The sequence below is a fragment of the Bombus affinis genome, chromosome 7 (genome assembly GCF_024516045.1).
Source record: "Bombus affinis isolate iyBomAffi1 chromosome 7, iyBomAffi1.2, whole genome shotgun sequence".
NCBI lineage: Eukaryota > Metazoa > Arthropoda > Insecta > Hymenoptera > Apidae > Bombus > Bombus affinis.
In genome coordinates, this window is record NC_066350.1 from 4,640,859 (window position 1) to 4,651,845 (window position 10,987).

At 27.6% G+C, this 10,987-nt stretch overlaps 1 protein-coding gene and 2 long non-coding RNA genes across 4 annotated transcripts; 2 read left to right on the top strand and 1 right to left on the bottom strand.

Annotated features, from left to right (window-relative positions):
* Positions 1-92: 92 nt before the first annotated feature.
* Positions 93-5,468, bottom strand: LOC126918663 (CLK4-associating serine/arginine rich protein-like). 2 transcript variants are annotated; one of them, XM_050726814.1, is made up of 14 exons: positions 5,195-5,468; positions 4,753-4,850; positions 4,209-4,384; positions 3,920-4,135; positions 3,654-3,829; positions 3,465-3,538; positions 2,995-3,336; positions 2,458-2,871; positions 2,280-2,390; positions 2,151-2,199; positions 936-999; positions 759-864; positions 412-672; positions 93-326 (listed from the first exon to the last, which is right to left on the bottom strand). In XM_050726814.1, exons 1-14 carry the CDS (start codon positions 5,324-5,326, stop codon positions 308-310), a joined length of 2,238 nt encoding a protein of 745 aa, XP_050582771.1. In that variant the 5' UTR covers positions 5,327-5,468; the 3' UTR covers positions 93-307. The 2 variants fall into 2 exon arrangements, with proteins under 2 accessions (XP_050582771.1, XP_050582772.1); XM_050726815.1 differs by lacking the exons at positions 93-326; positions 412-672 and having other exon boundaries at positions 2,147-2,199.
* Positions 5,469-5,858: 390 nt separating this feature from the next.
* LOC126918671 (uncharacterized) lies at positions 5,859-6,327 on the top strand. The gene is made up of 2 exons (XR_007711402.1): positions 5,859-6,077; positions 6,151-6,327. It is a non-coding gene; the product is annotated as an uncharacterized LOC126918671 (long non-coding RNA).
* Positions 6,328-9,622: 3,295 nt separating this feature from the next.
* On the top strand, positions 9,623-10,272 carry LOC126918669 (uncharacterized). The gene is made up of 2 exons (XR_007711400.1): positions 9,623-10,011; positions 10,046-10,272. It is a non-coding gene; the product is annotated as an uncharacterized LOC126918669 (long non-coding RNA).
* Positions 10,273-10,987: the final 715 nt, after the last annotated feature.

Below are 10,987 nucleotides of genomic sequence, written 5' to 3' on the forward strand. Positions count from 1 at the left end.
AACATATTGAAATTATTACTTTAGATAATAATATTTAGTTGTAACAGAGAGATATAAAGTTCCTGTTGAATAATAATGATAATAATAAGATATAAATAAACAACTGTATTTATTTTTATAATATAAGATTAAACAATATTAATTAATTGAAGGATAATTGTAAATTATAGTTATATCATATGTTTTGTATCTTTCTTTATCGCATTTCTTAGAGCATATGTAGCATTTTATGAAAGGAATGCAATACAGGAAGTATCTAATAAAATTTTAAGCCCATCAAATGGAAGATTAACCGCATGCTTTCTCGTCAATAATCGACTAGGCCCCTAAAAGAATAAACGTTAATGAAACGTATTGGAACATCATCTTAATTTTAATTCAATGTACTATAAAGAGCATTTGCAATTTTACCGGCTATTTCTTGGACTTAAAGAACGAAGTGGAGAATCTCTGTATCTCCTACGAGATTCACTTCTAAACTTTTCTCGATCATCTCGTCTGTCTCGTTCTCTATCTCTTTCCCGTTCACGATCGTGTTCGAAATCCCTCACATCCCTATCTTTCCTTTCTCGACGGACAATTCGTGGACTACGACCAGGGCTTGGCGTACGCGATACAGAGGAATGTGAATCAGAGCTATGACCTTCATACCGATGTCTTCGTTCTCTTTGTCTAAAAATTGTTAAAATAATAATGATAGAAGATAAGTAATATTAAATTAAATATAAAGAATGTATAGAATAGAGATAATAGCATACTTTCTACGTAACTTCAAAGACATTTCTCGAATTTCATCTTCTCGATCTTGCCTTTGTTGTTCCATTTTTTCAATTCTAAGTTGCTCGGCTTTTTTATCAGCTTTATCTAAAATATAAATATAATTATATTGTACTAAAACTACGTTTGTTATAGAAGCTTTTATAAATTTTACTTACACTGTCTATTTAATAAAGCTTGCATCTTCTTCTTAAGCCGTTCCTGAGGTGTGATCTTCAGTGACTGAAAAATGTAACTCTTAAAAGTCTGTTTACAATTACTACAATTTTTTTCTGATATGTATAGCAAAGTATAAAGTATTTTTAAAATTTTAATATAAATTTTGTGACATCAAAGAATATTATCTGTTACACATTTTTTCTTTTATTCGAAATATTTAAACTTTTTGGTACAAATAGTTCATTAATGATTTTAAATAAATGAAAATTTCGAAGAAATCTTATATTTATATATAGGATGTTCAGAAAAACCATTCAATAGATATGTGGTACATAGGATACACCATACTGAGTAAAATAATCTTAGTAAATATAGTTCGAAAGATGAATATTGGCTTCTTAATATTTATAGGGGGCGTTCCACATGTTTTCCTTCAATTTCTATAAACAATTGGCAATTTCTCTTGTAGAGTGGCAAGCTTTCTCTTAAAAATTCCAGATCGCTATCGAATTATCCGACAAGTACACCAGATTCGGTTACGTAATTCTTCTGTCATTTATCTTTATGCTAACATGAAAGAGTATTTTTTTCTCGGAAACGATTGAGCTTTCAACTTATATTTACCAAATTTATTTTAATCAGTATGATGTGTCCTATGTAACATAGAAATATTGAATGGTTTTTCAAACACTCTGTAAATGCTATTAAATAGTATGAAGTTCCATATTCTGTATAAGTTTAAGATATATTACATATATAGTGAAGGTTATATTAAAATTTTAAAAAATTTATTATGCTATTACATATTAAGATATTGGTATCAAATATATCCTATACTGAAGACTCTTTTGTATTACTACGTCTACGAAACAAATATATTAAACCATAAAAAATTTAATGTTTTCATTCTGATAACGTCAATAATAAAAATGAAAATTTCACAGAAAAAATTTCTGAGAAACTTCATTAATAGAGCTATTAAATCAAATTCTTCGTGTCTTTCTCCTACTGGACATGTATTAAGAACCCGAAATGAATTGATTAAATGTGAAATATAAAGAACGTGATTTAAACGCCTTGTATTATCCAACAGAATGAAAACAAGTAGCACTTGTTGAAGTTCTTCGTCGAGAGGGTAGTTATATAAAGAGTATATACTGTCTTTTATTCTCTGTGCTTTAAGTGACTAAGTAAGCGTTATGGTTCTTACTGACTTTGTGTCCGCCACCAGAATTTGTACTTAACCCTGCTTTTGGCTTGTTCCTGAAATATTTAAATTAATTAAAAGACTCCTTAAAGCTAGTTTTAAATTTGTAGCGTAATATAATTAATATTAAATTTACATGTTCGTGATATTAGTAACCGTTAGTTTCGATGCTGCCGGAGAGACTTTTTCTTCGTTATCTGATAATTCTAATTCCAAACTTGATGATTTCCCACGTCGACCGTAATATCTAATATCATAATTAAAAAGTAATAAACATACCGAAAGTTTCATATTTATTACAATATATATCCTACCTTGGCAGTGCTGGCACTTTATTTTCGACACTACGAGATCGTTTGCATCTGGATTGACTTCTTGATCTTGATCTAGATCTAGATTGAGATTTAGTTCTGGATCGAGATTTAGATACTGATTTCGATGGAGAATAATGTCTTCGACGATAACTATCTCTTGAGTGACTTCTGTTATGTGATTTAGATCTTGATCTCGATCTTGATTTTGATCTAGATATACTGCTCGAAGATGAACTTCTAGATCTTTTTGGACGAGAGCGGGATCTAGATCTAGACCTTGAAATGGTGCGCGAACGAGACCTAGTAAAACTCCTATATCGAGATCTAGATTCACTTCGAGTTCGTGATCGTCTTGAACGACTTCTTGTTCGCGATCTTGTGATTTTTCTATGTCTCGAACGTGTTCTTCTTGATCTAAAAATTATATATCAATTAGTAGCATAAGTAAATATATATAATATAAAAAATATACATATACATATTTATACATTATATATACAAATATCCTTATATGTATGTAAATATCGATGAACGTACCTGGTCCTCGACGCACTTCGTTTCCTATCACGGTTTCTGTACGATTTAGATTTATTAACAGATCGAGAGCAACTCCTAGATCTTGATTTTGAAAGTTTTCTATTAATTGTACGCTCATTAAGTGTTGGACTGTCTGATCTTCTACGTCTAAGATGAGAGTAATTGACTTTTTTCGAGTTGGATGAAGTGACATGAGACGAACTTCCATGAGTCTCTTCTTCACCGCCAAAACTTGTAATATAAGTTATTTGTCCAGTGTTTATAGGCGAAACAGATCTCGAGCGAGATTTGGATGAAGATTTTCTATAGGGATTGTATTCAGGACTTTCCCTTGCTGCATAACTAATAAGCAAAATGTAAAATATTATAAATATATTTCTTTTAATAAGGACTAACTAATTAAGTACTTAATTAATAAATTTATTACTATAGTAATAAGTGTATTAATATTATAATATAAAAGTGATTACCTAGGTGGACTCATAACTCGTCCAATCATCTTTTTTTCTCTAAATGCGCGTCTTTCTCTACGTGATCTTCTACCCTGTAATGTGAATTAATTAAATGTATATATAATAATATAATTAGTAATATGTAATTAATAACTTTAGTCATGTTATATTATCAAAAAATATATTTAATTTAATTTTATATTTTACCGAGTACATAGCTTTTTCTTCTTCTTGTTTACGTGCTTGTCTCAATGTTTCAGCTTCTTCAAAATCTTGTGTTAAAAAACTAAAATAATCAGCGCCTAAAAGCCCATATTTTTGAGCTACTAAGTTCATTTCATGCGCTTGTGATGGCTCTATTTGAGATACATCTACACAAATATCTAGAAAGAAAAATTAAATGTTTATAATATATAAGACAAATACTATATACTATAATACTATAATAACTATTTATGGAATATAAGTTATACCTAGATCTATATCACTGTCTTCATCATCTGCTTTTTCATCAGATATAACAGTATCCAATGATTTTACTGTTTCAGTTATTGGTTCTTCTGTTTCATAATTATATCCAATCGCAACACTATTACATGATTTCTTCTTATCCCTAGCGGAATCTAACTTTGTTGATGAACCAAATTGTTCTTCCAAATGTATTTGGTGTAAAAATTTTTCTTCCGTTACTACATTGAAGACTATTATTTATCAAATAATTTTAAATAAAAATAAAATGTAGATTTTAAATAAATCTCCCACCTCCTAAAAATTCGTTTTGAACAATAATACGATAACGTTCATAATTGATATGTCTGTCTTCACTAGTGAGAGCAATATCTACATCAATAGAATCTGGTGCTTCTGGTATCCAATCAAGATGAGCACGTACATCAAATCGGTCAATAAGATTGTCTTCATTTCCTTGCCAGGGCATCCTATCAATATAACATATATTTTGCAGACAGAGTTATTTATTTATATTCTGCTATATGATAAAATTTTCAAGTATTCTGTTTTTTTAACATAATTCATTAAATATTCAATTAATTATTCTGTTTAGTAGATAAAATATTTTTTCATGTATAATTCCTATATTCATGTATAATATGAAAATGTTACATATTAAATCTAATTTTCATGCCAAAATATATCACAATTTTATATATATAATAACACATATGCATGAAAATATACGAATGATGATATTAACAATTAAACAATTATATGCATTAAAATTTATTTATAAGATGAAATGATGTTTTGACAACAGGTGTAATAAGAGATTAATAACACAAAGACTTACATATTTGCAGGACTGTCGCCAGCAGTAGCAATTGCTGGATCCAAATGTATTTTGCAAGGTCTTCCATGAAGTTGCAAAAATTGAGTAGGATCTGATTTCTAAAAAAAATTTTAATGTGTGCATAATAAAATGGAACATATTTCATGTATGACATGTATATTATAATGTATAATGTATACATGCATATAATTGCGCGATGTGAAATGATATGAACTCGATGTGAAAGTGAAATATGTAATTTCCTGAATTTATATCTTTAAGCGACTATTAATAATTATAGAACAGATATAACGTATCTATAATAGACTTAGGAATGAGTTTAAGGTTAACTTAATAATAAAAGGAAAATAAAAATTTTGGTCTCATGACAAGAGGAATAATGTTAAGTTTTATAATTTCAATGAAATTTACATAAAAATCATTATTTAATTTGTTTTCTTACAATTTTTTCATAATAGTCTCGTCGACGTTCAGCTCTACGACGATAATCTACCAGCATTCCACGAATTTTCTTTTCCTGTTTTCGTGCTTCATGCCACATTCTACCACCTGTCTTTTTTACGGAAAAACTCATTGTACATATCAAATAATTCACAAATCACTAAATTAAAAAGGAACTTTCATGTTAACACTTTTATATAAGGAATCCAAAAAGTTATTAATTAGACTCTTCCCCTGAGAAGTGGACATATTGTATTTTACGAGCGCTATTCTTTATCCAGAAAATATAATTCTACTAGAGAGGCGATTCTACGTTACCACATTGGTGATAGGTTGGAGATCAGCTAAAATCTCTTTGTACTGTGACTGTTTTCATTATATGTGGTTGCTCTTCTTAAAATGCAACCGCAGCCAATGCTACAAATCCAATGCCTACGATACAAATTTTAATTACATAATATGTTAAAGTCTTAATTTAAATTAAAATCTTACAAGCATTGGATTATATTATTATAAATCTATTTTATTATATTGAACTATTATATGTATATAATATACTGTATATAATAATGATGCATATATAAATATAAAAATATATATATATGTAAAACATAGTAATATAATAGTAAAACAGTATATATGTATAATACATGAGATACATACCAAGAAACGTCTGAACTGTGCATAGTGAAGTACATATTTGCTATGACAGATTGATCAAAATTTAAATTTTCAAACTCATTTAAAAACAAAAAAAGTCTTTTTCCTTATAATATTCGAATGAAATGATGTAATGGTAATTTTAGTACTTTAAACTTCATACGAAAACAGGCGTTCGCATAGAAGAGATTTTCATTTATTCTGAAAGTTAGTTTTTACGTAAGGTATGAAATTTATAACTTCTTTTATCGCAACTGTTTAGTATATTATTTTACTTTTAAGCTATTTGATTTTTAGCAATTCAGCAATTTCAATCCTTTTTTTTATTTTTCTGTAACGCACATTTGGAGGAAAAGTGTACAAGAAATGGGTTGATGAATATCGCTAAAAGTTGTTGCTCACTCACTTCTACATACATACTTATATGTATAGCCTATTAACTGTAATGAGTAATAAATAGATTTAGTTGAGTTGCTTGCCTGGAAGAATTTCCGAAAATACCGTGATTATTCGGGTCATTACAGTATTCTCCTGCTCTAATTTATTTAGATAGATATTATATTCAAATTATTTAAAAATTGGCGATGAAATCTTATTTACCTTACATTTACAGTACAGGGTATTTATTGTAACGTTTGCTACGACATTTTAGCTTTTTTTGCTAATCTGATGAAAAAATATTTCGGGTAAAAGTTAGTCAGTACTTAGATGGTAGCAATTGCAGTAAACACTATCAAACAAATATTTTTATTCAATAAAAATTCAAGGTCACTTTAACATTTCTAAATGGTATCATATAATTTTTCTTATCGAGTATTAAAGGTGGCATGTATCGAGACAAATTCAACGATGTCATGCATATTTACTTTTCTTCACTAACTTCTTAAGAAAATTATTAAAATATAATGTAAGTTTCCTTGTAAGTATTCATGTACATATGTAAGTACACATGTATCTACTGCATCGCATGTATCTCTTCTACTCTCACCACATCAATCTTTCTGGAAATCGAAAAATGATATTGTTGCTATAATAGGTAGATGTTCTAATATTAATAAGTTCAGAATGCATTTATCGTGACAAGAACAAGTAGATTTACATTTAGCTAGAAGGTATTACTGGATAATTTTCTGTTTAATTTACGTGTTAATAAGGGAATTTAATAGGCTGACTTTCTTAACATCTTATTAAAAGAAAGCAAATGTGCATGACACCGATGAATTTATCACAATGAACAAAAACAATCATATGTATGTATATCTAGTGTCATTTAAGCACGTTATAGTGGATTTCATTTTTTATTGAATAAAAACCTTTTTAGCTATTTCTATTATTGCAATTTGTTATCGAAACTTATTTGACTTATTTTTATTTAAAACAGTTCTTTATCAGATTAATGAAGGGAATTGAAAAATCGTGGTGACTGTTACGATGAACACTGTATACATATACAAGGTGAATCATAAATGCACGTCCATATTTCATGGTATGAATCTATAATCTACATATGTTTATATGACATATTTTTCTTATTTTCACTCATAAGAATATAGCAATATGCTTTTGTTATTTTGAGAAAAAGAAATTGAAATATTTTGCATATTCCCAATTATTCAAAAGTGTCTTTTTAATTGGTATGAAGTACGAAATTAATAAGAAACAAGATATAAACATATAATATAACGATCAAGATACATTTAGGATTTGAATTCAAAATTACATTTTATTATCTTAATATGGACTAGTATAATATTACGATGTACACATTTAATAGCTTACTTATAATTTATAACTTATAATACATCCACAAACATTGATAAAGACTCATAATATTTTATAGCATGTTTCATGACTGATGAAGCTATAGCGCAAGCTCTATTTATGTATAAGATATATTTTATCACTTATCGTATCGACATTACAAATGGTTGTGTTTAGATTATCTTACCAATACGATTTGTTTAAGGTAATGTTGTGTCTATCGTTTGCACTGACTTTACCCCATTAGTGATCATTATTAAATTAACATTTCCTCTCTCAAAATTGACTTTCCCCTTTCTGTACAAAACTTCCCTTAAAATTAATATTAACTTACATCAAAAGTATATTTATACTAACCTAAATTGGCTATTTTTATGACAATTTATACGTTTCTTCTGTTTCAATATTAACATTAAACTGCTTTAATGAAACATTAATATATTTAAATGTATATGTACGCTCGTTTAATTCAGCTGAAATTGATGCGTCAGGCTCATCTGTTCTTTATTGATATAAAGAAAAGGAATACAATAAAATCTAATTACGTTCAAATAACGAATCAAAAATTAATAAACATGAACTTTTATTTCACATGTTTGTAATTTACGTTTTCCATGATATAATTATTAACCATAACACCTTTTACATGTGTAATATTAGCCGATAAGATCTAACTATATTTCGGTAAATAAAAACTCGTTGTTTTCTTTTTTACCTTTTACTTTTCATTTACGGATATTTTCGACAAAAATTTAAGTCTTTAATTTTATATAAAATCTATAAATTATTTATCTGTTATTTATTTTCGTTCTTCAACGCGTTTCTTTCTTCCTTTTTTTTCTTTTTTTTTTTTTTTTTGACAATACAAGTAATTTTCGGACATCATCACATTATTTATTGTGAATTAAAAATATTTTTTTCAATTCTTTCGAATATAAACTGTTTGTTTTTCGAACACATGAATGTTTATTATTTGCTATAGTATGAGCATTTTTATTGGAATATGTTCTACATACGTAAGTTTATTTGCATAACAATCATTTTAAATTTTAAATCGTCGAAACTCTTCATTTATGATGAACGAAAAAAGCATAATAAAAAGACAATCTGTTGAATTTTCATTGAATTTTTTTTCTTATACGAATTATTCGATTCAATGTATCTAAGCTCTTTAAACAATTTGTCGAGAAGCGATTACTTTCACGTGTACATTAGAGTAATATGTATGCCTAGTAACTCGCGTTGCAAATCTTTGCGGTTTCATACATACATACACACACATATATATATATATATATATATATATATATTATATGTATACCTATATATTTATATATGCATATGTATATGTCTGTAGTCTTTACTGCACAAGCAGTCATAAGAAATTCCGTATAGTTTAATTTTCTAATTTATAACAGTTCTTTGCGTTGATATAATTCTTTAAAAAATTTTTTTTTTTTTTTAAGTAATTATGTTAAATATATTCTGCGATTAACAGTATGCTATAACATTTTCAATACCGCGTATGTTTCTTATACGTTTAACACATGTTATGCAATGAAATGTGATATTTTGTATTGATATTACGCTTTTAGAATTTTCTTTAGGAATATGCTTTACAATTTTTCAACGCATAACAAAAGTAAATGCAGGGATACATTCAACTAATAGAAACTTCATTAACTCCACTGCTTAAAAAAAAAAAAAAAAAAAAAAAAAATGCTCTATCAACAACCACGCAAGGTCAGATCGACAATAATGTTATTTTGCGAATGTTATTAAAATATGGCTAAACAGACACATTCAGTCAGGGTGGTTCACGGTGGCTGTATATTTTATTTTATTTTTATCTTTATATCTATCTATCTATCTATCTATATACACACACACACACATATATGTATGTATTTATATTTGTATTCATATTTATATTTGCATTCATTTTTATATTTATATTTATATTTGTATCGATTTCCGCATATATACGTATTTATATGCGTACATATGTATACACGTACATATGCATGTTTTATCTTACTCTTACAATTAGCGTAATGACTAGATAAATTTCGGCCACCCAATATAAACATGTTTGATCCCATATATTTTATTCGTATCATTCCTTTGTTTACCAAATATATGGATAAAAATTTCCATGCCAAAATTCATTTCTTTTTTATACATAGGACATTTGTATTCTAAATTTGTGTCAACGTTTCCGGGCGCAGTAACTCCACATAACTGAAAAGAACATTTTATCGTTTCCCTTTTTCCCGAAAACTTCGTCGATGTACGTACAACACTTTGTATAAGGCGCTATTTTATGGTACGTTTTAGAAATATACGTGTTCATACGATAAATTTGCAGATAAAAAAATGATATTAAATACTTCATAAGTAACGAAAAAGCTTTCGGTTAAAAGTAACAAAGTTAAATGATGTAAGATCTTTTATATTTTCAAATAATTAAAATGTAAATTATAAAATGACAGAAAAGTACCAAAGATCCGAAAGAAATTTATTTAGAGTTTACTTAGAGTAGATATTTTATGAATGGCATCTAAGCAAGAGAATAAAAATGAAGTACATAATACTATATGTGAACGATTGTGTTCATTTTATGAACATAAACGTCCGAAAGAGTTTGACTGGATTTTTTGATGAAGGGAAACGCGCGTTGTTCGATATTATATGTGTGTATACATTTAATGTGATATGCGATGTGCAACACGCTGCTTACGTCTTTTACAATCGAATATAAACTTTCGAAATTTATTTAAGGCTTGCTTTTTCTATAATTCTATGAAAGCACCCATAAGGATTAAATGTATAAATAAATCCTTCATGGTATAAAATTTATATCGTTATTGTATCTAGTCGTAAAATATGAGGCGAAAAAGGACTGTTTTAAAATAGCAATAAAACAACGTATCTGCACGACATGCATAATTAAATATAAATTATTATGGCAAGAAAATATAAAATAATCTAAAGAAAAAACCGCATACATAGAAAAATAGTACGTGTATAATAGTACGCGTATCTTAAATCTATATAATAGAAAGATAGTTTGATTAAAAGTAAACATAATTATAAAAAATGCAATATATTGAAACTGTAATTGTTGACACGTTGATTATCTCTATCATTTCCTTCATATTATAGAACAAAGCGTTCCTTGTCTTGATATTTATACAAAATAAATTAAAAGAATAATTAAAACACATTCGTGATTTACGAAGTGAAATAAGGTTTCTCCAGCAAAAATATTGTAAGAAACGTAACTTTTTCTGAAGATATAGTAAATGTATAAAAAAGTATTGAGAATACGTTAGGACATTAGCAGAAATAATAAAATGTGCATGTGTAAAGT